At 40.3% G+C, this 27,806-nt stretch overlaps 2 protein-coding genes and 1 non-coding gene across 3 annotated transcripts in view; 2 read left to right on the top strand and 1 right to left on the bottom strand.

The window, feature by feature from the left end:
* The window catches only part of SNX1 (sorting nexin 1), a 35,640-nt gene extending 7,875 nt beyond the window's left edge, over positions 1 to 27,765 (bottom strand). The window contains exons 1-8 of the mRNA XM_037502675.2: positions 27,571 to 27,765; positions 13,108 to 13,219; positions 8,939 to 9,063; positions 8,364 to 8,430; positions 3,443 to 3,486; positions 1,624 to 1,765; positions 584 to 662; positions 49 to 124 (exon numbers count right to left, since the gene is read on the bottom strand). Of these exons, the coding sequence (XP_037358572.1) occupies positions 49 to 124; positions 584 to 662; positions 1,624 to 1,765; positions 3,443 to 3,486; positions 8,364 to 8,430; positions 8,939 to 9,063; positions 13,108 to 13,219; positions 27,571 to 27,729 (804 nt within the window). The 5' untranslated portion in view covers positions 27,730 to 27,765. The remainder of the gene's footprint in view (positions 1 to 48; positions 125 to 583; positions 663 to 1,623; positions 1,766 to 3,442; positions 3,487 to 8,363; positions 8,431 to 8,938; positions 9,064 to 13,107; positions 13,220 to 27,570) is intronic.
* On the top strand, positions 9,690 to 9,799 carry LOC119239591 (U6 spliceosomal RNA). Its single transcript, XR_005123877.1, has one exon. It is a non-coding gene; the product is annotated as a U6 spliceosomal RNA (small nuclear RNA).
* Positions 20,054 to 22,248, top strand: LOC119238718 (spliceosome-associated protein CWC15 homolog). The gene has a single exon (XM_037502676.2). The coding sequence runs from the start codon at positions 20,111 to 20,113 to the stop codon at positions 20,804 to 20,806; it is 696 nt and encodes a 231-aa protein (XP_037358573.1). The 5' UTR covers positions 20,054 to 20,110; the 3' UTR covers positions 20,807 to 22,248.
* Positions 27,766 to 27,806: the final 41 nt, after the last annotated feature.

Here is a 27,806-nt window from a genome sequence, read left to right as displayed (position 1 = left end):
TATTAGGAATACATATAATTTATATAATTTGGTTTGTACAATACTGACCTCTTCTTTTTCCAAGAACTCCCTGACATCAGGGTCCTGTAACATGGTAGGATGGTTCACAATCCTCTGAAGGTACCTATAAGGTAAATCATCATTGGGTGAACTGATTTGCTCAAGATTTGGGTCACACAGTGCTGGCAGAGATACAACGTCTTTTATTAGTTGAAAAAGTCCTCATATAAGGAAACTTGAGTATGACCCTGCTCATAAACACATTCAAGTTCATGTTCTTCACATTTCCAAAAATGGAAGAAAAGTAACAGCTCTGAAAGAGACCCTAGAACTATTCATACTGGATTGTCCAAAAAGACTATGATGGTCTGCTCACTCAGAATGGGGGGAAATAAGACAGCCCATTTCTAAGGCAGGAAAGTAAGAGACTAAGGAAGGGTTAAAAATAACACAGAGGTAGAAATCCTTAATTCACTCAAGTTTCCTCTTTATTAAACTAAGCAAATGTCTCATACTTAAGCCTCAATTTCAGCTTCTCATTAGTCGCTGTGCTAGTCAGGAAAATAGTCACATGGCACTTAACCTTTCTAGAGCAGCCCTTCGTTTTTCAAGAAATTCTGCAGAAGAAGAATCTTCTTTTCCAACTTTCACTTTTGTCATTCCTGGAATGGAATTTAGAAAGTAAACTAACCATAAATCGTCAAGAAAAGGATAAACCTGTAAAAAAGAAGTCCACAGATGGAAAAAAATGAGAACACTACAAAACACAGTCTAATGCCACTTCTATGCTATGAGTAGGTTATTTTTTTCTTTTTTTGAAAAAAAAAAAAAAAAAAAGATTTATTTATTTATTTATACAAGCACTGGGTACAGTCAGAAGCGTGGGAGGGTGAGAGAATTCACCAGAGCCAGAGGGGAGAGCAGAGCAGGCAGACTGATGAAGTACACTGCTGAGGGGAGCAGAAGGCGGCAGGAGAGGTCTGCGTGCCATGTGGGATCCTCACCCGGTGGCCGGGGATCGAACTGGCGCTGCAGAGGCTGCGGGCAGCTTCGCAACCCAGTGCTCAACCGCTGCGCCACTGGGGAGGCCCATGAGTAGGTTCTTAACCTACTCACAGGTAATGATTGCTCACAGTGATCACTCATTGTAGTGACTGTAAACTATTCATGAGAGCAATTGCTTCAAAGTGCTGAAGATTCTGAACTCTAGGATTTGCAAAGTGCCTATTTTCTAAGAGGGGGCCATGAGACTCTGAATATAGATTAACAAACATCAACAGGCTAATGGAAGGCTTCTTGCCTCCCTTGCCCCCACCTAAAAACACCATTTAAAACACACACACACTCTCTCTCTTTCTCTCTCTCTCTCTCTCTCTCTCTCTCTCTCCCCCCTCTGGAAGCTAAAACCTGAGCTTCCTACTGCACCCAAGGAAAAGAGAACACGTGAAAACATGCTCTTTCTCCAGATTCCATGTCATTTATAAGAGAATGCTGGAAATATTTCTTTTCTAAACATAAGATTCTAAAATGTTAATGGAAGTAGTCTCATACATTAAGTAGAAAGTATATTGCAGAAAGAATGTAAAGGAACAAATCCAAGCAGAATTAAAGCCACAGGCTTACCTATTAGGCTCTTCTCTGGTGGAGGAGGGACAATAAAGCCATTCTGAGAATGTTTCTCTGAAAGCTTCTCATAAAGACCCAGAAAGTCACTAAATCTTCTTTTCACTGCAAATTGTTTACTTCTGAACATTGGTAAGCTTGTCTTGGGAACAGAAAAAACACAAGGCAATTTCATTTCAAATAGGGGATGTATATCTTTAAAGTAATCCAGTTGACATCAAAGGAACCCATGCCCCAGATTCCTGGCCTTCAGCCACCAGGCAAATAATTTTCTCCAAGGCTGAGATTCTTAAACTTTTTTGAGCTATATTCCCCTCTGGTTGTTTGGAAGTCTATGGAGCTCTTTTCAGAACAATGATTTTAAATGCCTAAGATAAAATATACAGGATTACAAAGGTACTAACTAAATCCAAATACAATTTTATTCCTAGGTTAATAAGAACCTCTGCTCTAAGGTAACAAGATGCTGAATTTTAGTTTAAAGCTAGAATTGTATGGTCATCTACAACCCATTCATCCTGCACTGACTTATTTAGACTATTAGCTACTGTAATTAAAAGAGTCAAACTAAAGAAATAATTAAACATTATTTCTAAGAGGGAGGAGAATAAAAATCCATACCATAGACACTTTAACCTCTAAAATATCACAGGATCCAGAACTCACAGAAGGTAGGCCAACAAGTAGTATAACAACAATATAAAGGAGACTCCAAGTAAAAAGTACTAGGCCTATATCATGATGAGAGATTTATTTAATACTCACCACATAGGCAAAATTTCAGCAGGTTGACCTTGCCAATTGTTGGCAAAAAAGAGATTAAGCGGGAAAATTTCACACACCATTGATATGAGTATGAATTGATATGAAAACTTTTTAAAAGACTGTATTCCTTTTCTTTAACATCTGTACTATCTATGACCCAGGGGAATGACTCTTGGTTATATACCTGAGAGAAACTCTCCTATGTGTAAACCAGAAGAATGATCATAGTTCATAATTACAAAAACTGTAAACATGCCAAATATTCACAGGAAAACAGAGAAATGCATTATTCTATAATCACAGAATGGACTAACCACATCTATACATAGCATGGATAGGTATGAGAAACAACGCTAGTAAAGAAAGCACTATTTTCAACATGAAACCATTTTTTATGAAACCCAAGAACAAAGAAAAACAGTATATTGGCATGAGATACATATGTGGTGACTTTCCATAAAAGAAATGAGGGACAACTCAGGAGTGGTGGCCTCTAAGGTGTGAGGCACGGGTATGATAGGGAGAAACATGCAGGCAGATGCAATGGTACTCATCTTAATACTGGATGGTAGGTTTGGGGCTTCATTTTTTTATGCTTCATAACCTGCATACAACACTGTGGGCATTTTGTATGCATTAATATTATATAAAAAAGGAAGATCAGGCCTGAGGGGGAAAAGTTTAGGTAAAGTATTGAAAGAAGCTTCATATATGAAACCTCCAAAAAAAATATGAAGATTTGAAACAGGTGAGATAGTTTGGGGCAATCCATCAAACTAGTTTTAAGCCTGTTCCTAAGAGGGACAGGACTTTATCAGATAAACCACATCTTAATTAAACTTACGAAGTTTCACACGGAAGTGTTAGCTCTCTGGAAGAAAAGCGGAAAGGCTCAGGTGAGGTTACCAAGGGAATTCAGGCTTGCTCCATCTTGAGTAAACTTGAAGACGTTGTCAAAGAAGGTAAGGAAATACCCAGAAATAATGTGAATGATGACCTTATTGATAAGAGTACCCTAATCACTGTGGTCATCAGCAGGGTCACTTGGACTCACCTGTGTTGTCACTTTGTAGGCTACATAGGCGTTCATACCATCTCCTGCGGGAGAACAAGAAAGCAGGATTATTCTGTAAACCAAAGCAGTGCTAATCTTGTTAACATTTTACCAGGAATCTCAGGCCAAGGAGCCCTGTATATGAAGGGATACTTGTTGCATCTCCAAACTTTATTTACTATCCTATAATCCAGTTCCTACTTTGCCTCAGGACCTCTGTGGTGCATGTTAAGCCCCCACAGATGCTGGCTGGGCCCCAGTTTGAGCCAGACAAGAGAGTCAGCCCCCTGTTCCAAAGCCAGGCTCCATTTATAATCTCCACAAAGCAGCACTGGATACTGACAATCCATTGGTTGTTACCATGCCAATATTTGGGCTGATTACACACATCTGTCCAAAATCAAACAATTCTCTTGCTGTGTATAGCAGGAGGAGGAGAAGGAAGCAACTGATGTAAAAGGAAACAAGTAGTTCTACCCAAAGCTAGCTCTGGGCTTGATTTGTTCTTTCAGAAACACTATCCTGGTCCCCTCCATTGGTGCTGCAGGACACTGACCTCTCTCATCTAGCATGTTCACCCAGAGCAAAGGGCCTGGCAGGAAGACACTTTGGCGGTCTGATGTCACACAAATCTCTCTTTTCTGGAGGAATTATTTTTCTGAAAAAGCCTTTGACTGTTAAATAATTTGTGATTCAAGCAATTGTTTTTCTCTGTGGTAGTGTTCTGACCTAGACCACTTAGGGACATAAAGGCACCATTGACTCCATGAGCACTGAAAAGACATACATTGGATTCTAGACAGATGCGGCTGTAGTGCTGGACTCTGATATTTTAGATTTTGTTCCCTTCCTCCAATCCCTCAATTTTCCCCACACCAAACAGGAAAACCTAGGTCAATAATTATGCTGCTTATGCTTCTGAACTGATCCTAGAGTGAGGACCCAGGGGAAGAAGGGCCAGTACTGAATCAGCAGGGCCACATTGTACAACTTGGTTTCACTGAGATAGCTAGAAATGTCTGCTTTTGTAAAGTTTACAGAGGTTGGCGATTATACAGGACTATCAATTCCTACCGAAAGAGTGTGTATAAAATGAAAATCATAACCTATGCTTTAGAAATTACCTTATACTGATTACTACTGTTAGTTCTCCTCTAAACCACTTATACTACATTGCCTAATACTCTAAGAATGTTCACCACTAATGTAAGAAAAATAAAATCCTAAACTTTCAGAATAAGTATTCAAAACTTCACTGGCAGCTGAATAGTCATGGTCAAATGTGCAAAAAGGTCAGTTCCACAATTTAATTTCTGCAATTAAATTTTTTTCACAAGAAAATCTAACTGCAAACAAAAGTAGCAACAGGCATACTTCCTGTATATCAGCTGCTTTTACTGAGGCAAGATGTGTGAAAATAGACATACTTGCATGCATATACAGAGTTCCTAAGATCTGAGATGGGCTAGTAATACAGCAGTCCTAAATTTACATTAATTTCATAAATCATTTTAGAGTTGATGATGGCAGATACAAGTTACTAAGGCTCTAAAAAGCACATCCTGGTAGAAATAGGATTCTAATTTATTTAGATGTGTGCAAGAATGAAAAGTACATGTTGAATAAACAGCCCACACAAACAGAAGGTGTTGTTACAAGATCAGGCCTTGAATATGAAAATGCCCTAAGCAGCTGGTTTCTTGGTATCACATTGACTAGGAATCTAGACTATGGTAAAAGAGGATGAAAGCTTATCAAGACTGATTTGGTTTAAATAAATAGGATCTGAGGGATGTTTAAATTACTGCTCTGGGTTAAACTGACCCCTAAAAAGGATATGTTGACAGTTCTAACCCTCAGTACCTCAGAATGTGACTTTATTTGCAAACAGAGTCTTTATAGAAGTAATCAAATAAAAATGAAGTCACTAGGATGGGGCCCTAATTCAATTTGTTACAATAACTGGTGTTCTTATAAAAAAGGGAAATTTGGGGGCTTCCCCGGTGGCGCAGCGGTTGAGCGCGGGGTTGCGAAGCTGCCCGCAGCCTCTGCAGTGCCGGTTCTATCCCCGGCTGCTCCCCGGCCACCGGAGGAGGGTCCCACATGGCGCGCAGACCTCTCCTGCCGCCCGCTGCTCCCCTCAGCAGTGTACTTCGGTCCTTCTGCCTGTTCTGCATCCTGCTCTGACTCTGGTGAATTCTCTCACCCTCCCGCGCTGCGCTTCTGACTGTACCCAGTGTTTGTATGAATGGATAAATAAATCTTTAAAAAAATTAAAAAAAAAAAAAAAAAAAAAAAAAAAGGGAAATTTGAACAGAGAAAGACACTCACAGAAGGAAGAATGCCAGGTGACAACAAAGGCAGAGACTGGAATGATGTATTTGTTAAGTCAAGAAATACATGAGGCTACCAAAAGCTAAGGAAGATATATCAAACTGTCCTTTTCTAAAATATTCAGAGGGAGTTTGGCCTTACTGACACCCTGATTTCAGACTTCTGGTCACCAGAACTGTGAGAGAATATATTTCTGTTGTATTAAGCTACCCAATTTGCTACAGAAACCTTCAAAAAGTAAAACATTCCCTCTTCTGGTTCCAACATTATCACTTGTTAAATATTAAAAAAAAAAAAGTATTATTTATTAATAATTTGCCTTATTTTATCAAGGATTTAAAAGCTATAAGCTAGCTTAAAAATCAATATGCTTGACCTAGGAATCTACCCAAAGGACACAAAAACATTAATTCAAAAAGATACTTGTACCCCTATGTTTACTGCAGCACTATTCACAATAGGTAAGATATGGAAACAACCCAAATGCCCCCAAAATAGATGACTGGACCAAGATGTGGTATATATATACACAATGGAATACTATTCAGCAATCAAAAATGATAAACTCATGCCATTCACAGCAACATGGACAAAGCTTGAAGGTATCATGCTCAGTGAAATAAGACAGAAGGAAAAAGAAAAATATCGAATGGTTTCATTTACAGGAGGAATATAGGGGAATCAAATAAGGGATCAGGAAAAAAAGATAACAACAACAATAATAAAACAACAAAACTAGCAGGCAACTATAAATAAGAGACATTCTGCAAGGGACGGGGAGGAAAAGGGATCAAAACAGGGGAAAGATGAGCACAAGGGACTATGGTGATGGGACACGGGAGAATTGGTGGTGGGAATTTTATGGGGACTACACAATGATGTAAAAGATATAAGTAAAAAAATAAACTATAATAAATACCCCCCAAAATATAACAGCATAAAGAAAAAAAATCAATATGCTTGAAAATGTTCATAAATATTAGAGAGGCAAAGAGAACCTTACACATGTAATCCAAAGTTCTGGTCCAGGTTTTACCATGGACCATACTGCGACCTAGCAGAAAAGTTTTGTTACACCTGTTGGTCCTCAATTTCCTCTATTATAGTATAAGATACTCATAAATATCCTACCAATGCAACAGTCTAGGACAAGGTTAAACTCCACAGATTAACAACAAACCATTTGGCATAAAGTCTAACTAGACTTGATCATTTCCTGTTACTATCTCAGAATAGACAAAGGGCTAGACGTTACATTTTTCTCTTAACCGTGTAAATACCACCCCCTTTTTAAGGAGGACAAGGTAGCCTCTCTGTCAGGAACTAAACCTGAAACAAGGAACTCAAGGCCTATTGCTCACTGCTTACTAATAACTCTAACAACATAGGAAGGCTATTTTGAAAATCTAAGTTCCAGTCAAAGTTAAGTATTGTGATTTTTGAAGATCTAATTTCAATTTGCCCAAAATTTAATCTTTACCTGTAAGAGAAAGGTGCTTGGAAACAGACATGCATACTTCACATTTTTTCAGGCAATTCTTTAGGCAATCAGGAGTATATGACAAATTATTTAGAGTAAGAATTCTAGAGGCCTCCCTGGTGGCCCAAGAGGTTAAGATGCAGCACTATGAAGCTATCTGAAGCCACTGCAGCATGAGTTCGATTCCCAGCCAGGGAGGTGACCCACATAGTGCAGCAGACCTCTCCTGACTCTCCTGCTGCTCCCCTCAGCAGTGTATTTCAGTAGATATGCCTGTTCTGCTCCCTACTCTGTCTCTGGTGAATCCACCCCCCATACCTCTGGCCTGTACCCCAGCTCTTGTGTGCATAAATAAATAAATCTTAAAAAAAAAATTCTAAACTTCTCGGGGAAAAATAAATTCAGTATCCCAAAATTTTAGAATGTGTGTTTTTAGGGTGCTTAAATAGATTTTATGATCTCAAAAGGGAATGAAAAGGTCCATTAACTCTTTGGGAGAGGTAATATTTGAGTTTTTAAAAAGGACATTCTAATAGAATTTGATGTCTCTGATTTTTCTTCTTCTTCTTTTTTTTTTTTTTAAATAGAGGCATGTTATTTATTTATTTATCTATTTGTTTGTTTTGTTTATACATGCACTGGGTACAGTCAGAAGCGCAGGAAGGTGAGAGAATTCACCAGAGCCAGAGCGGGGAGCAGAGCAGGCAGAAGGACCGAAGTACACTGCTGAGGGGAGCAGCGGGCGGCAGGAGAGGTCTGCGCGCCATGTGGGACCCTCCTCCGGTGGCCGGGGAGCAGCCAGGGATTGAACCGGTGCCGCAGAGGCCGCGGGCAGCTTCGCAACCCAGCGCTCAACCGCTGCGCCACCGGGGAGGCCCTGATTTTTCTTCTTAAAGCCAGGAAAAGGCTAAATAAAGTACTGGGATAACTACTGTTTCAGGCCTTAGAAGCATAGCAAACAGTATAATTTCATAAGAAAAATAATGATAAAGTAGTTTACCCTGTCTAGTTCACCTCTGGGGGAAACCATTGCATTAATGATTCATTCCACAGCCTAATATCTTAACATCACACCCTAGCATTACAAAGAGTCTCCAAAACACTTACCTATCTTCTCAGGATCAGTTATACCAACTGTCAAATCAAACTGGTCTTCCTGTTCTTCTTCCTCTAGCTTTTTAAAGAGAAGACAAATTATAAGAGTTGATACAATAAAGCTCTAATTTTACCCATCAATCTTATATCAAAATGACATTAATATGTATCATTCTACCCATGTTCAGCTCTGTTCATTCTCAATAAGCCCTATGAGCCAACTCCCATAATTTAAGTTGGAGGCTGTTCAAAGTTCTCTGTTACATCTAGTCTCTTAAAATCTTATTTTGACCAGTGAGTAATTACTAGATTTTGGATGACTTGCCTCTGCCTGGCTAAGTAGAGAATGCAGACACTGGACTCTTGAATGTGGGTGCTTCAGATAAAAAACATCATTAGTGTTATCCTCTAGGTAACAAATACTCTGCACAAAGAAGAGTTCTTTACTAGATTCTGGCTGTCCACTATCCATCAAGGTCTTCTTCAAGAGTCATAAATATTTTATCAAGGTTCATTACCAACTGAACTTCAGACTACAACAATTCCTAAAAATCCAAAGAAATAAGACCAATACCACAGAATCTCACCTCCTCATAGCTTGGTTGGGACTTGGAATTTGTGGCTTCCTGCGGAAGATGAGAAATGAGCGTTTTGGCTGGCACCTTCTTCTGATTATTTTGTGTACTGTCGAGGGATAGTTCCACTGTGGCATCTAAAATTAGTGGATATTTAAAAATGAAGGTCAACATTGGGTCTTTGCTGGCTAAACTTCAGTTCTTCAGGCTGAGAGGCAAGAACAGCAGCAACTACTCTCGATACTTAGAGGTTCTCAAACGAGAAAAACAAGAATCTAGCTTCACGTGGATAAAAGGGTAAGAAGTGTCTTAGTAGAATAATCTCTTTCCCTTCCAGATACAAGTACTTGGCTACCCTCTCCTACCTAGAACTTAAACAAGACCCAGGTAGCAAGCAAAAAGACCACACAGACAAAATAAGTGTGTTAATTTATTCCTAGGAATATTGTTTTAGAAGCTATATGAACACTATATTCTTGTTATAATTCTTTGTGAAAGAAGATGAAGTTTGGTTATTGGCTTTATAAGCCAATAAGATAAAATAAACAGGTATACTAATAGCAAAAAAAATGACATCAAAGAAAGAGTGAGAATACATGGATTCAAGATACAAACACAGTAACACAAGAAAAAGTACTACTGTCTTCATACAGTTTAAAAAACAGTTTAAGAGTTGCCTTTGTCTACCTGGGAAAATCTCAGCTGAGTAGAGCAATTCATTTCCTAAGTGTTCTAGCGAGGAGACTTTAAAAAGAGCATTATGGTGGTACATTCTTCACCAGCACATATACTAAAATTGGAACTATAAAGAGAAGATTAACATGGCCCCAGCACAAGGATGACACCAAAATTTGGGAAGTGTTCCATCAAAGTAGAACATTATGCACCATTTTAGGCATTTTTTTTTTTTTTTTTAGGAAAATAAAAAGAATGCACTTTGAAATTGGAACAATGGAGCTAGAAGTTCAAAACCTAAACAGCTCAGAGAAGGAAAACATAAATAGCTATTTGGGCTTTCAATTTCAGCCTTAGGGAATCCAAAGAAAGGGTTTCTTTTTCTTTTGTAGACTTTCATTTGGACTAAGATGAAACCAGGGGTGAGGAGGTGGGGGCGGGGTGGTTCTATAAGACATAACCAAGGCCTGGATCAGCCTTCTAATCTTAGAAACATGCCTACAAACAAGGTTACCATACTGTTGGAATTCAGTCCCTCTGAGGAAAAGTATCTGACTCCGGTGTGGGAGTACAAAACAGAAAAATGAAGTATACATAAAGAGCATGTCAGAATGGTAGGACTCTTTGAAATAAGCAACTAGCTGACGTGTATTTAAGACAGTCCTATCATGCAGGTTCCCTCATAAATAATTAAAAAATGAAATAGGTGGTACTGTTCATTGAAAACCTTTGGTTTATTAAAGTGCTACTAAAAGCCTTTTAAGAACTGCACCTGTTCTACTGAAATTAATGTGACAAAGATGTCGCAATTTACATTAAAAATGCTTTGTTATTAATACTTTTGTAAGAGTGATGGGAAAGCCTTTGGACTGTCAGAGAGAGCTTGAACATCACTAACCTAACTATATGGAAAATAAAATCAGAACATTTAAAGTCCCATAGACAGCATCTAAAACATCAGAGAAAGCACTTGAAATCCTAAACTAAAGGTCTCATTGTATACATTCCTTCCCACAGGCAGCTAATGTTCCTTTTGTAGTACTGAGGCAGATATTGATTGCTTATGAAAATGGCAGGGGAAATGAAATAAATCTTCTTTAGCAATAAATATATCCCTAATAAAGGTCTTCCTTTATTCCATAAAACTCACATAGAGGCAACTCAGTCTCACTAAGATTTCAGGACTTCTTGTAAGGAAAGATAACATAAATGTCAAGATCCCAAAGACAGAAAAACCTTAAACTGCCATATAACTAAAGACATTCACTATTTGTATTTCTCTTCCAGAAACTTATTGAAAAAATCATTACCAAAATGAATAGTGTGCACTTCAAGTTTCAAAGATGAAAGGAAACGAAAAATATCCTAAATCTTTATAGTCCTTCTTTTAACATATCCCTTTCCTTCAAATCTCCTACCAGAGTTCAAATGTCAGAGTCTTGACAAGATTTCTTCTCCACCATCTCTTCTCTCCCCTTCTTCTCTATTGTCTCCTTTGAGGATCTCATTCAAGGCAATTTCAACTACCACCCTAGGAAGAACATTCCCAGATCCCCAGTTCTTTCTTTCCCCATGTAGAGTACCACAGTGCAAATCACCTTCTGGGCATTTCGCCTCACACTTCAAATATCTAAAAGAACTTCCCAAAGCCAGTTTCTTCTTTAGAATCTGTTTCTTGGGCCTCCCCTGGTGGCGCAGCAGTTGAGCGCTGGGTTGCGAGGCTGCCCGCAGCCTCTGCAGTGCCAGTTTGATCCCCAGCCACTGGCGAGGGTCCCACCAAAAAAAAAAAAAAAAGGATCTGTTTCTCAAACAGTGTAATTTTCTTCCCAATTCTTGGAATTGAAATCATTGATTTTATTTTCAATACCTATTTTTTTAGACACCCATTATATCCATTCACTAAAACTGGACTTTGTTGATTTCTTTTGAAAAATTTCACCATTCCCTTCCTACTATTATCACCTTATTTTTGGTCTATGCCATTTCATTCCTCAACTAAGTTGTGACTACCTTCTAAAGTCTCCAGTCTTTGGCTGCTATAATCCATTTATACAATTCTACTAGATCAGTTTCCTAAAATATTACTTTATCGCTGTCACTTTTCCTTGTCAGAACTGCTGATGGCTCTTAATTGGCAAGGGTAAAAAAAATCAAGCTCTAGGGCCTCCCTGGTGGCACAGCCGTTGAGCACTGGGCTGCGAAGCTGCCCGCAGCCTCTGCAGCGCCAGTTTGATCCCCGGCTGCAGGGCAAGGGTCCCACATGGCGCGCAGACCACTCCTGCCGCCCGCTGCTCCCCTCAGCAGTGTATTTCGTCAGTCTGCCTGTTCTACTCTCTGCTCTGGCTCTGGTGAATTCTCTCACCCTCCCGCGCCTCTGACTGTACCCAGCGCTTGTATAAATAAAAATAAATAAATAAATAAATAAATAAATAAATAAATAAATCTTTAAAAAAATAAAAATTCAAGCTCTAGTTATTATTGACATCTAAAAACCTCCTAAACTGCATTTCCAGGTTTTGCTTCCATGGTTTCTTTAAGAAACTCCTGCTTTGGTCTACCAAGTTTATTGACTATTCCTTGAAAATACATCTGATACCTCTTACCCAACCATTTATACTCTTTTTTCCTTTATAAATCCTGTTTTTTCCGGAAGTCTTCCTAGATCTAAAAGAGTTTCTCATGGGCACTACCAACATTCTGGCCTGGACAATTTCTTTTGTGCAGGGCTGTCCTATATACTTTAGTGAGTTTAGAGCATTTATGGTCTGTATCCACAAGATACTGGTAAACCTTCCAAGTTTACCAATAATAACCCAAATATCTCCAACCCAAAATATCTCCAACCATTGCCAAATAATCACCCCTAGTTGAGAACAGGAAAATCCCTCTCAAGAAAAAAATTTTGGGGCCCCAAATATTAATAGTGTTGAGATTGAGAAATTCCACTTTACTCTAGTGTTTTTCAAATTGCAGGTTGTGGCTCATTGGTAAATTATTAAATAAATTCAATGGGCTGACACAGCACTTAAAGAGAAATAACAGAAATTCTCATATTGTACTGAAAATAGAAAAGGGCAAGGTATTTAATAAAAAGTTGTTTCAGCTATGTACAAATGTTTTTGGATTATGATACAAAATGATATGTCATGGTCAATATAAGTCAAAAGTCACTATATACTTTAGTCTGATTTCAGACACCTCTGAGTTCCCGTGACTTAATATTCCTAATCTTTCCTCTGGGCATATCTGTATTATTATTTGACAGTTTACTGTTGAAATAACTGTTGAAATAACTATGTATTTATATCATACTCTTGAAATAACTGTGTATTTATATATCTTATTTCCTAAGCCTGTAAGAATCTTAAAGGCAGGGACTGAATTTTACATGTTTTGGGATTCTCCACAGTAGCATCTAACATAAAATTGTGTACAAACACACACACACACGAAACACAATTCTACATATATATTGGTTCCTAGTATAAGTTTGACTCCATACTTGCCTGCAAAGAGATCTTGTGGCTCTTGATCTTGTTCCTCATGAATCCCATTTTCTTTGGAGCCATTGTTGAAGGGAAGAAGGGTAGTAATTCTCTTTGGAGACTGGGGCTTACTCTGAAAACAAGTAGATACTCTAAATAAAATGGTACTATTAAAAACAAACCTAGGAAGTGACTTTTAATGCTTTGCTCATTTGCTCTCACAGATGATTAGGGAAAGACAGGCTCACTGCCAGTCAGTTCAATAAGCAGCAGCAGATCATTATTAATGATTGAAGTACTGCCTCAACGATCACAGAACTAAAAAGAATAAATAAATAACCTTGTGAATTTCACGGTTAATTTCTAAAACTGTAATCTTGCATTTCAATCCTACCCCAAAGCACATGATACCAATTAGGTATGTGGTACAGATAACTTTTTTTTTTTTTTTTAAAGATTTTTATTTATGTATACAAGAATCGGGGTACAGGCCAGATGTGTCGGCAGGTGAGAGGATTCACCAGAGACAGAGTGGGGAACAGAACAGGCAGATCTACTGAAATACACTGCTGAGGGTAGCAGCGAGCAAGCCAGGAGACACCATGTGGGCTGCTCTGCCGCCGATGGGGATGGACCGGCACTGCAGAGGCTGCGGACAGTTTCACAGCACTGCACTACAACCCGCTGTGCCACCGGGGAGGCGATAATTTTCAAAAGAACCGGTCCAAATGCCTTTCTCCTTCTTAGCTGATGACCTTTATTCTTTCAGATGTTGATGGGTCACATTCTAGTGACCAGGACATCACACTGGATACTCAGAATTCAAGCTCTGATCCTTGATTACTTGTGGCGTTGGCTAAACTGTTCACTGGCACCCAATGTTGTGTATATTACTGACCCTTCCCTCCAAAGGCGAAAGTGTTACACTTTACATCTAATGTTGCTATAAAAATATCTTTATCTAGGGTCTCCCTGGTGGCACAAGGGTTTCAATCCAGGCCAGGAAGCTAATCCACATGGCACAGCAGACCTCTCCTGTCATGCCCACTGCTCCCCTCAGCAGTGTATTTCAGTCAATTGGCCTGTTCTGCTCCCCACTTTGTCTCTAGTGAATCCTCTTACCCTCCAGCACCTCTGGCCTACACCCCAGCTCTTGTATGTATAAATAAATAAAATAAATCTTCAACAAAATCTTTATCTTTTCATCTTTAACTTAGAGGACACAATTCTGAATCACATGAACCTCAGGCTATAATAAAAACCAGTCATGCTTAGCCTAGTGGACACATGGTGAAAAACAGTCAGTTGATGGCCTTTATCAAAAGCTCAATGATCAACCACAAACAAGAGGTGGGTGGGGCACCAGAGCCTCAACAGAGTGAACAAAGCTAGATTGTACAGAACTGAACAGAAAGCTGGGAATCCAGCTTCAAAAGCCATGATGTGGTATTGCGGCTTTTGAAGTCATACCCCAAGGCCAAAACAGTTAAAAGACCTGACATAAGGAATTTTTTATGAAACATTTTCTTAACAAATCTAAGGGCATCTGTTCCTCAGAAACAGGCCTTTTCTGATCCAATAGCGCGAACTGAAATGACAGACCTATTGGGTACTCTGAATTTGCCAGGAAAATGACTTTAATCCAATATTAGGGCCACCCTCTGGAAAGAAAATGCTACCAATATTTAGATTTATATTAGTGAACAATGCTTCTACTGGATCTTTTCTATGCTAATAAAGTTTAATGAGCACTTAGTTGTATGTGCCCGAATATTTCTAACAATTCTGTTTGACAGTAATTTTGCCTCCTAGCTGCTGTGATAATCTTACAACAAAACAAATCTTAAAACAAAACAACTCTGCAGGAGTCACACTGTAGAGACTCCTAAAGCAAATAGGGCAAAAACAAAACCCATGTTTCCTTATGCCTCATACATTGCCAACTATGTTCCTACCTATACATGTCTTTCTTAGATATACTCTTGTATAGGAATCTCATAAGAAGCCATTTGATTTCTTTTAATTCAGTTTCTACTGAGTCCAGAGATCTAGGGGAAATTTAGACCCAATATATATTTAAGGATATATGTATACAAATGTAATTTACTGGTAGTTCTCTAGGGAGACTAAAGCAAGGGGAAATGCACAGGTTAAAATTCAGCCATTTTCTAAAACACTGAGAACCCATTCCTGTAATACAGAGATGAATAAAGATAGCTTTCTATTTCTGATTTTCCACCTAAATAGGGAAGGTTAATGACTAAGAACATTTTCCAGAGCAAAATTAGAATAGTAGTCTGTCTTTTCCTGTTCTAATCAGAAGAGATAGAACTACCTGTAATCTCTCCATCAGACCCCCTTCAAGCCCAAACTACAGGCTGCTAGACTTAGAAGTGTAATAAAAACAAAAAAAGACATGCACTCCCATAATAAGTTAGGTAATAACTACTTAATGAGAACAGAAAAATGCTTCTCAGAAATCCTGAGATTCCATCTCAAGAGCACTCACAGCTAAGTTCTAAGAAAACTGAAGATAAATTATTATACTGACTACCCTAACCCTTTCTCTGTGGTTGTCTTAAGAAGTTAATTGTCTACATATGAAACATAATATTGTCCCTCCCTGCCCTGAGACTTTTCTCATGTTATTAAGAGTAACATAAAATCCCACTTTTAGTGACTTACCCCTCTATTGTATGGGTATACTACAATGTAAGTCATTTCTTAAGGATGGACATTTTATCTTATCACAAATAATGGTGTGATGTGTGATATCCATCCCTATATGTAAATCCACGTCTGATTATTCTTTGAGATAGATTTTTAAATAGAATTATAAGGCATAATTTTTTCAAAGGCTCTGCTGCCTTCCAGAAAGACCACCAATTTACAGGTGTTTCCTGGCTCCCACCAGCCGGCCTGCCTCCAGCAACATGTGAGAGTGCTGCACCCATGGCAACATTAAGCATTCTCTCTTTTAAAAACTCTTTGCCAGACTGACTGGTAAGTTATTTTATTTCCAAATGTATACTGGCCACTGAAATTGACTTGTCTTGATGTCCTTTGCCCATTTTTCTATGCTATGTTAGCATTACTTACATGTATACTTTTCTTACATAAGTATGTTTTTTAAAAAGATTTATTTATTTATGCATACAAGAACTGGGTACAGCCCAGAAGTGCGGGGGGTAAGAGGATTCACCAGAGAGAATGGGGAGAACAGGCAGACTGAGTGAAATACACTGCTAAGGGGAACAGCAGGCGAGACAGGTGGTGATCCCTGGCTGGGGATCAAACTGGTACTGCAGTACCTGTGGATTGCTTCATAGTGCTGATGCTTAACCCCTTGTGCCCCCAGGGAGGCCAGGCACCTCTTACATATAAGTATGTTAACATCTCTGTGGCATACTGTGCAATACCCCTCCCCCAACTGTACTTCTTTGCACATTTGTTTTACTTTTTGTCTTATCAAGCTTATTTTCAGTTGATTTAGATTGGCATCTAAGCATTTTTCTTTAGGCTGATGATTATATCCAACATACAGTTGGTCCTCAAGGCATACCATTCTCACATGTTACTTAAAATCAGATTCAAAAGAAGCCGAGAAGTATTTTTAAGGATAAGATGAAATGGACCTCTGTTCATGGTATCCTACATTCACACAGGGCAGATAACAGAAAACAAGTCTCCCATGAGACTAGAGTCTGTAAGAGTTTACCTGTCATCAAAATACATATTCACCTGGGTGTTAGAACAGAAAACATTTTCTATGATGTGTCTACGATTAAAAAGCTAAGTTTTAATCAGTAGTAAGGCATTATTTATATTAAAAAGCTAATTTTGAATTGCCAGTTAAAATTTTAGGAAGGACTTATTTTGGGGACAAGGAGGACACGGACTCAGTGTAATCACTGAGTGGCAAAATCAATACTAATAAAAGTCTAGATTTATAATTTATATTAAAAAAACCTTTTAGGTAGTCAATACTTCCCTCTTGGTCAATAAGTCACATAACTATTCATCTGTTTTGAAGAGTGCTAAATTTCTTTTTATTTTTTTCTTTTTAAAGATTTATTTTTATTTATTATGCACAAGAGCTGGGGTGTAGGCCGGGGTGGGGGGCTGGGGGGAGGGTAAGAGGATTCACCAGAGAAAGAGTGGGGAGCAGAACAGGCAGATGTACTGAAATACACTGCTGAGGGGAGCAGCAGGCACGACAGGAGAGGTTTGCTTCACCATGTGGGTCAGCTCCCTGGCCAGGGATTGAACTTGGGCTGCAGTGGCTGGCGATAGCTTCACAGTGCTGACACTTAACACCTTGTGCCACCAGGGAGGCCCAGGGCTAAATTTCTAAGCAAAGATAAAACTAATCAGTGATGAAAATAGTGTGCCTGTGATGTCATTCTCAAAGGATGGCCCTGCTTACTTGCCCCTGTCACTTTCTCTTTTTTTAAATAAAGGAAACATTCTTTCTTTTAGCAATAAAGTCCTAGGCTAGGATATCCAACACTTGCTAATTCCCTCTGGCTCTTAATTCTAGCAAGTGGTTCCACGGATAAGTCTGACTGAAAGTTTAAGTGCTACTTTTATAATTACAAGAGCAGACTGAGAGCCTAATTATAATTCTCTGCAACTGAACTTGTATTACGAACAAACAGGTATTACTTCCAAATTACCAGCCTCAAACAATGAGGCTCAAGCTACTAAGACAATATTCTTATCTCAGGGAATGACAGCCATGGGTTTGCTATCCCCGAGAGCTGACAAAGGCATTCGGTACTAAAAAGCATCATTATGACTCTGGGTTGCTTCCTTTTAGGTTAACCAGTTCTTCCTCATGTTGCTCAATTGTTACAGAACCATTGTATTACATTTAAGTGCCCTCAAAAGGGTAGTACTATTACAAATCCAAATTAAAAGCTCAGGTAACACTACTTCTGAAGAACTATAATATTCATTTCTGATGGCAAAATAGCAAAGTCTAGTAAGGCAAGATGGCACTATGAAATTGTGAGATCACTCTAATATAAAAAGGGAAAGACCATCAGGGATAAGTCAACCCCAGAAGCTATACCCGTTGATAACTGGGCAGTCTTACCCTTGACATGAAATATTGATCTGGGCCCCCCTGGTGGCCTAGGAGTTAAGTCTCAGCACTATCACCGCGATGGCCTGAGTTCGATCCCCAGCCAGAGAGGTGACCCACATAAGGCACAGAAGACCTCTCCTGTCTTGCTCACTGCTCCCCTCAGCAGTGCATTTCAGTAAATCCGCCTGTTCTGCTCCCCACTCTGTCTCTGGTGAATTCTCTCACCACCACCCTCAACCCACACCTCTGACCTATATACCCAAGCTCTTCTATGCAAAAACAAATAAATAAATATTGCTCCTTTAAAAAAAAAAAAAAGATTTATTTATTTATTTATACAAGCACTGGGTATAGTCAGAAGTGCAGGACGGTGAGAGAATTCACCAGAGCCAGAGCGGGGAGCAGAGGAGCCAGAAGGACCGAAGTACACTGCTGAGGGGGGCAGTGGGCGGCAGGAGAGGTCTACGCGCCATGCGGGACCCTCTTCTGGTGGCCGGGGAGCAGCCGGGGATCGAACTGGCGCCTCAGAGGCTTTGGGCAGCTTCGCAACCCAGCGCTCAAGCGCTGCACCACTGGGGAGGCCCAATATTGCTCCTTTTGCCATTTTTAGTTCTAGAAAGAAATGAGTGAAGTGGGGTGAGTTTTCTATTGCTACTGTGACAAATTATCACCAATTTAACAGATTAAACCATTTAAAATTTAAATTTAAAACTTAAATTTTATAAATGTATTACAGTTCTAAAGATGCAAACACAGGTCTCAATGGACTTTAAAGTTAAAGTGTCATCAGTTCCTTTTTTGAAGTCTAGGGCGGAATCCATTTTCTTGCTCTTTTTAGCTTCTAGAAGTTGCCCACATTCCTTGACTCACTGCCCACTTCCTACATCCTCAAACCCAACAATGTTACATTTCACTGTACAGCTCTTCTAAGAGCAGACATCTTCAGAAGTCACTCTTTAACTCTCTCCCCCATTTCTAAAGGATTCTTGTAAATGACACTGGGCCCACTAAGTTAATTCAGGATAATTTCCCCACCATTTAAAGTCCCTGACTAGCAAACTTAATTCCATCTTCAACCATAACCCCTCTTTGCTTTACAGGTTTGGGGATTAGGAAGCTATCTGGGGTAGTGAAGAGAGGGGGATTATTTTGCCTACCAAAGTCTTTGACTTCTCTCCCACACTATGTTTCCAAAATGGCACAGATGCACTAAGAGCTGCTATTCTTTTTATTTTTTAAAGATTTATTTATTTATACAAGAACTGGGGTACAGGTCAGAGGTGCGGGAGGGTGAAAGAATTCACCAGAGGGAGCGGGGAGCAGAACAGGCAGACGGACCGAAGACACTGTTGAGGGGGGACCGAAGACACTGTTGAGGGGAGCAGCGGGTGAGGCAGGAGAGGTCTGCCACGCCATGTGGGTTTCTCCCTGGCCAGCTGGGAATTGAACCTGCGCTGCAGAGGCTGCAGACAGCTTCACAATGTAGCACTCAACGCACTGCACCACCGGGGAGGCCTGAGCTACTATTCTTGAAAGGACTCAGTGTCCATTGGATTTGAGAATAGGATACATCTTACCTAACAAACTGGGTGATTATATGATTAACCAAAGATTTCACACTAGTAGCCCCTCCCATAGATTACGGACTTAAGAGTAAAGGGTCCTGGATCGGCCGCCGCCCGGGGCCACACGGCGCGCGGTTCGCTTCCGGGTCCGGGCGGGCCGGCGCGGAGGCTGCCGGGAGTGGGGCCGCCATGGCGTCCGTGTGAGCTCGGCGGTTGCAGCGTCGGACTTCGGCCAGCGGAGCGGCCCGTCAGCCCCGGCCCCCCGAAACGCAGCCGCCAGCGGCCCGTGCGAGGCCCCAGAGCCAGGTGCTGCGGGAGCTCCTGCCGTAGCCGCGCCCCAGGACCCCGGCCGCGTCGCTGAGGCCTGAGGATGACGACCGCGGCGAGGCCGACCTTCGAGCCTGCGAGAGGGGGTCGCGGGAAAGGCGAAGGGGACTTGAGCCAGCTCTCCAAGCAGTACTCCAGCCGCGACCTGCCTTCCCACACGAAGATAAAATACCGACAAACCACTCAGGATGCCCCTGAGGAGGTTCGCAACCGTGACTTCAGGAGGGAGCTGGAGGAGAGAGAGCGAGTCGCGGCACGAGAGAAAAACAGAGATCGGCCAACTCGGGAACATACAACCGCCTCTTCAGTGTCAAAGAAGCCTCGGTTAGACCAGATTCCCGCTGCAAACCTCGACGCGGACGACCCTCTGACAGATGAGGAAGATGAGGACGAGGATTTTGAGGACGAGGGTGATGACGACGACACTGCGGCCCTCCTCGCGGAGCTGGAGAAGATCAAAAAGGAGAGGGCGGAGGAGCAGGCCAGGAAGGAGCAAGAACAAAAAGCTGAAGAAGAAAGGATTCGAATGGAAAATATCCTCAGTGGAAACCCGCTCCTGAATCTGACCGGGCCAGCCCAGCGGCTGGCCAACTTCAAGGTCAAAAGAAGGTGGGACGACGACGTGGTGTTCAAGAACTGCGCCAAGGGCGCCGACGACCAGAAGAAGGACAAGCGGTTCGTGAACGACACGCTGCGCTCCGAGTTCCACAAGAAGTTCATGGAGAAGTACATTAAATAGCGCAGTTTTATGTGCTTGACGCAAGACTGAATCGGAGCCCTTCCCCGTTTCACGGGGCGACGCGTCTCCCCGCCCCCGTCGTGCCACCCCCTCGCCGTCCCCCGCCTGCCCCCGGCGGTCTGTCCCCGTGTCCACCCTCTGCGTGTTTCTGGTCGTGTCCCTCGCACCGGGAGGGTCTGCTCGTAATAAAGCTCTAGTGACCGGCCAAAAAAAAAAAAAAAAAAAAAGAGTAAAGGGTCCTAGTACTGGTGAGGGGGGAGGGCCTATGGGTAAATCTATGAACTTGGATGGGAATAAAATTTCAATTTAATTTTCATTAACTCCTAATTGCAATTCAGCATTTTAATCAATTATAAAGATTACAATTTCATTTTCATTAACCTCTAACTGAAATTCAGCCTCTCTTATTCAATTATAAAGAGAGATTATATCGAATTTTCTAGTGTAATTTCTCTATGAAACTTTTTGGGTTTCAAACTAATATAACTTAGAATGGCCAAGAAAACTGCAGAAGGATCTGAGAACTAGTGGGTGCCTTAACTCCTAAGTTGACAAAACAAACCCAGTTCAAATCTGCTCTGAAAGCAGAAGAAGCCCCAGCTGTCCATTTGACTTAAATAAGCCAGAAAAAGTTGAGCAACAGGCTTTGCCTGAAAATGAGATACTTATGGCTACTTGCTCTAGTAACTATAAGCCATTCATGATTTATTTATGCTAAGTTACTCAAGAAGTTTTGAGAACCAAGGGACAGAAATTAGAGTGTTCTTTTTCCTCTCTCCCCCACCAATCTAACAAATCATACATGGCTATCTTAACACCCAAGTAAATAAAGGGGCAATAAGTCCCTACAGAAACCACAAGTCTGACAGCAACCTATGTTGCTTCTCTTATATGTGCCAAACTTGAATTTTAAATACATTTTAAGTTTGGTTCTTTTTAGTCATCTTTAAAAGACTTTTCTCATTTTCTTTCCTCCAGAAGTGCTTTGTAACTACTTTTATTAGTTTTTCCTCCATAACTTTGAAAGCCAGTTAACTGCTAGTACAATTCTATGACTGAGAAGTCAAAGAAAATCCAAATTTATGAGAAATACTGGTTTATAATTTGAACAGAGCATTAAATTGAATCTTTGGACCTAATACACATTCCTGACTTTTCCAAAAATCTTTTATAAGACCTGTGTGAAAATGTGGAATTTCAACCTCTGATTGTTTAACCAGATGTGATGATCATATGATGTGATCTTAGCTTCAAAAACAAGTGTTTGACAGGGGTGGGAACAGCACAAGGGATATGGTGAGGGTACACAGGTGAATTGATGGTGGGAATTTCACCAGGACTATAATCAAGATGAGAAAGCCTGTGTTGTACAAAAATGAAGAACGATGTAAAAAATATAAAAAATAAATAAAAAATAGAATCACACCAAAAAAAGTGTTTGAGACAATATAAAGGAAATACTACACACAACAGAGACATTTACCCATGATTATCTACTAATACTAGCTGTAAATGACTACACCTTTAACTAAAGAAACTAAGCAACAAAGCTTTGTTTAAAAAGACTGTCATGTAGATTAACACTTTCAGAAGACTAGTTAAGAACAGAGAACGGTTAGTATCAAGAAACTTACTGAGAACACAGTACACTAAGCATTTTTCATAACAGGAACTAAAATACTAGCCAGCTAAACTATCCATCTCATAGGCGCTATAATAAAACTTCTAAATTCTGTCAGATCTAAAGATAATGTCCTTATAAAGTTGTCTTAAAAGAGAGCTCAGGTGGAATTGTAAAATGGCATAACCACTATGGAAGACAGTATCGAGGTTCCTCAAAAAATAGAAAATTCTTTTCATGAAGATGGCACCGAAAATAAGAAAGCTCCTGCCCCTCCCAAAGCCAAAGCCACAGCAAAGGTTTTGAAGATCAAGAAAATAATGTTAAAGGCATCCACAAGTACAAGAGTAAGATCCTCAAGTGACCCACCTTTTGGAGGCCTAAGACACTGTGGCTCTGGAGGCAACCCAAATACCCTAGGAAAGGCACTCCAAGGAGAAACAAGCTTGACCACTATACCATCATCAAGTTCCCCCTGACCACCAAGTCAGCCAAGAAGACAGAAGACAATAACACACTTGTGTTCATGGTGGATGTCAAGGTCAACAAGCACCAGATCAAGCAAGCTGTGAAAAACTCTATGACACTGAAGTGGCTGTCAACACCCTGAAGAGACCTAATGGAGAGAAGGCATATGTTTGACTGGCTCCCCACTATGATACCAACAAAATTAGGATCATCTAAACTGAGCCAAGCTAGGTAACTCTAAATATAAACTTTTTCACTATTAAAAATATAATCATCATATAATCCAGCAACCCCACTTCTCAGATATGTATCCAAAAGGACTGAAAGCAGAATCTCAAGGAAATAAATGCACACCTATTTTTATATGAGCACTATTCACTAGATCAAGAGGTAGAAGCAACCCAAGTGTCCATCAAGGGATGAATGATAAACAAAAAATGTGCTACATACACACTTGATGAAATGTTATAAAGCCGCCTTAAAATAGGAAGGCTATTCTGACATATGACAGAACATGGATGAACCTTTAGAACATTATGCTAAGTAAAATAAGTCAGTCACAAAAAAGAAAAACACTTCATGATTTCACTTATATGAGGTTATCTAAAGTGGCCAAATTCATAGAAACTAAGTAGAATTGTGGTTACCAGGAGCTAGGGAATGGGAAAAGGAAATTATTTAAAGGACACAGAATTTCAGAATTCCAAGATAAAAAAGTTCTGGCGATATTTCACAAAAATGTGAACACACTTAACAGTACTGAACTGTATACAATTAAAAATAGCAAGATGGTAAATTTTGTGTTTTTACCATAATGAAAAGAAAAAGCTGATTGTTCCCCCTCAGGATATATGTTATATTGACCACAGATGTGTAAGACTAGATTCTAAAAATACCATACATGCTCTTTCCTATCTGAATGTTAATAACTTATGTTTATGTAATTCTCTATAGCCTATCCTGTCAATCAGAAGCCAATTACTATCCAAGACTTATGAATGCCAATAAAAGTTAGTGTTCTCAACCTTTAAACCCCAGTGGGAATACAAAAATAATTCATATATATATATATTTTTTTTTTAAAAGATTTAATTATACAAGAACTAGAGTACAGGTCAGAGGCGCGGGAGGGTGAGAGAATTCACCAGAGACAGAGCAGGGAGCAGAACAGGCAGACGGACCGAAAACACTGCTGAGGGGAGCAGCAGGCCAGGCAGGAGACATCGGCCACGCCATGCGGGTATCTCCCTGGCCCGCCAGGAATTGAACCTGCTCTGCAGAGGCTGCGAACAGCTTCCAGGGAGGCCCACAAAAATAATTCTTGATTAAGCAAAGACTAATTATTCATATGATTTTTTTATGTCTTTTGCTATTCCTTTTTTTATCCTATATTTTTTCCTGGTCATTTCTCTAATTAATAGGTTTTCAAATCAAGAAGAAGAGTAATGGGGAAAATCAAAAGAAAAAATTACCAGATTTGGTCAAAATCACTCATCTATGTTTTCCTCCTCAGCATGAGAAAGCCTCCCCCAGTTTTCCCCTTTTATATAGAAGGCAAATCTGGTAGTGGTGCCAGCACACTGCAAAAAAGAGATGAGCATATAAGAACTGCTGGGAAAGCAAACAAAGAAATTGTTTCAATTTTATCTTTCAGGTTTAGAAGTACACAAATAAGATCAGTGATGTTAAATGAAGTATAAAAATATATGTAATTTTTTTAGAAAGATTTATTTATTTATATAAGAGCTGGGGTACAGGCCAGAGGCGCGGGCAGGTGAGAGAATTCACCAGAGACAGAGCAGGGAGCAGAACAGTCAGAAGGACGGAAACACACTGCTGAGGGGAGCAGCCCGTGAGACAGGAGAGGTCTACCAGGCCATGTGGGAATCTCCCTGGTCAGCCAGGAATGGAACTGGCGCTGTGGACAGCTTCACAGCGCTGCACTCAACCCGCTGCGCCACCGGGGAGGCCCAAAAATATACATAATTTATAGTTGTTTTAACATGATAATTTTAAGAATTAGGAAAAACAAAGAATGGCTCCAATTTAGACTCTCATTTTGCTAAGGGAAAAATAAATGCTGTCCCAGAACAAAGAAAGTTTTAACTGATACATATTTGGATTCAGGTCCACATCAAGATTCAGGTAATACAGATTCAGGTAATATATTTAGAATTTCAGACAGTAAGAAGTGGAAAGAAGACAAGGTCTGAAGTATTTTTTAATTATCAGACCTTCCCAACTTGATCTTCAGTCTTAAATCAATATCTTCAGATTTGTTTTAACAGTTCTATTAACTCCAGTCGCTCCCATTCAAGTAAACAACTGGTTGCAGATTCTGTGATTTACACCTATCTTTGCATCACATGGGCTGCTCTTTTGATTATAAATCAAACCACATTTTTCTTACTGTATTAACAAAGCCTCTTGGTCTATAAAAAAGAGCAGATGGGATGATTAACAGCAGCAGCTGTTACACCCTTGTCCAGGAAATTATATGCATACCGGAAATGAGTTTTAAATTTTACATGCTTCAGTTTCCCAATTCTTTAATGCCCCTCTTTGCCTCCAACAAAACAGAGTATGAAAATAAACTTAGTTAGATGTTACTGACATCATTTGATAGTTTTTAGTTAATCAAATCAATTACTAGTTTGATAAACTATATTGATCATTTTTAGGGTTAACTAATCTACCTTTCCTTGTGCAGTATTACATTTTGTGAGTTTTATGATTCTTAGAATTATAGTTTACAAAATGTTCAATTGTTGTAAGTGTTTTACAGGTACTCTAATTTAATCCTCATAATAATGGTGGAGGTGAAGTCTATTATTATTCACATTTTACAAATTAAGCACCTTCCCCTGGTTAAGCTAGCTAATATAAAGCTTAGATTTAAATCAGACTTCAAAGCCCACCTTCTTCATTACTTTATTCTTCGATGTAGTTTCTTAAGATACAGAAGTATCTCCTTACATTGGCTCATAACTAAAGCATTTATTGGAATATAACTGGTATATTTAATGACTACTTAACAAGAAATTCACACTTTAAATTGTGAAGAATCCTGGGGTGTTGGCTTCCTTAAGACCTTAGATTACCATTCGGGCAGGGAGCTCAAAAAATGGCTCAATTCCTCAACAACTCTTATTTTCCTAGCTCGAAATCTAAATAAAAATAATTATGCTTTCCACAGTAGAACAAGGTCATTCTCACCACCTCTGCTTCTCCTTAGCTGGAAATCAGACAGAAGGATTTTTACAGTACTACAAGAGAGCACTGATGGCTCTAAAATAATATGGTGGGACCCCCAAATCTCAATTATCTTGAACTTCTTTTGAGAATTCTAGAAAAAATAACTCCTTCCAGGTCCCGTTTTGGGAATAAACCATTTGTCTATGTGATCAATCAGTTTAAGTGCCAGACATTCTATTTTCAGTTATTCAATCTGAATATCTACCATTCCAGCAGTTATCAACAGTAGTTTTTCTTCTTTGCTTATGGGAGAATTACTAAAGATTTGTCTTAAATGGGTAAAGACTAAATTAGCAGCAAGTTATTATTTCTTAGAATAACAGACTTCATTAAACAGTCTGAGCTATTTATTAGCATCAGCGAATAAACTTTTTGAGATGGGATTATGATCTCAATTTCTGAATACAGTATAGGGAAAATTCTAATGAATGGTCACAGAAGTCATTTCCAAGAACAACTTTTTTCCCCCCTGAAATAGACAAATCTCACACTTTTCCAGACACATATTGTATAAAGAATTTAAGGCTGTTTTATTTAGGCACTCACATTCTGAGTAGTCACTATGAGGAAAAGCATTATCCAATATAGAATGAAGCATAAATTCACAAAATTAGCAATGAATAAGTTTTCAACCCGGAATGAATTGTACCAAGGTCGGTATTCTTATAAAACAGCCCAAAACATCTCTACTGGTTGCAGAACTAATTACAGGTCTCCACATTCCACATATAAAGATTTATTTTTTTCCAACACCCAATACTCATTGAAACCTGCATATTACTACGGGAAACACCATTTCTTCCTCCCTTTTGCTCTCACTGAGGTACTGAAGCACTTTTACATGCCTTTCAAAGAGCACTACGAAGTGATTTATCTGGCCCTTTAAATCAACCAACCTCTGACCGGGTTTTCCTAGAGATCAGAAGTCACCTCACCCTTACAATGAAGATCCAGGCAGGGCCTCTGGAAAATACTGTTAAGAGTTGAGCTAATCGAAAGTATTTGTGGGCGGGTCACTGCCCTGGGCCACTCCAGATAACATTATTCGTTCCAGAATCAGTAAGATCCGGCAAAGGAAAGTCTGCATCCTAGTCCCCTGTCGTGACCTACTAATGTAGCTGGGCAGGAAACCACTTGCAAATCGGCCCTGTTGGTTCATGGGGTCATCGCTCCGCAGGGCCAAGAGCCGGGCTCAGCGGTGCTTCGCTGTCAGAGACCTCGGGAAACCACCACACCTCCCGCTCATCACGGTCCGTCCCAGGGATGACTCTGTCCCGGCATCATCCAGGGCCCACGAGGGACGACTGCTGTCCCCGATGCGGGGTCGCCGGGCCCACCCGCCCGGCCTGGCCCCCCTCGCCAGGACTGTCCTCCCTTTCGGGCCGCCCGCCCACCGCCGCCCCGAGGACTGCGAACTCACGGTCGCCGCGGCGCCGGTGAAAATATCCTCGCCCTCGGTGTCACTGTCCTCAACCTCGGGATCCGAACCCCCGGCCGCCCCCTCGGACTCCGGCTCCAGGCCGGGGAAGGGCGGCGGGAGTCTCTCCGAGGCGCTACAGCCACCACCTCCCGACGCCATCTTCCTCCACCCGCGGCGGAAGCCGCAACAACAACTTTATAGAGAGAGCGCGCGGCGAGCAGGGCGTTCCAGGCCGG

This window comes from Talpa occidentalis, unplaced genomic scaffold, assembly GCF_014898055.3.
Source record: "Talpa occidentalis isolate TD23 unplaced genomic scaffold, MPIMG_talOcc4v2.1 talOcc4.11, whole genome shotgun sequence".
Lineage (NCBI taxonomy): Eukaryota > Metazoa > Chordata > Mammalia > Eulipotyphla > Talpidae > Talpa > Talpa occidentalis.
Note: the sequence above shows the minus strand (reverse complement) of the source record. Positions and strands in the feature narration are given on the sequence as shown.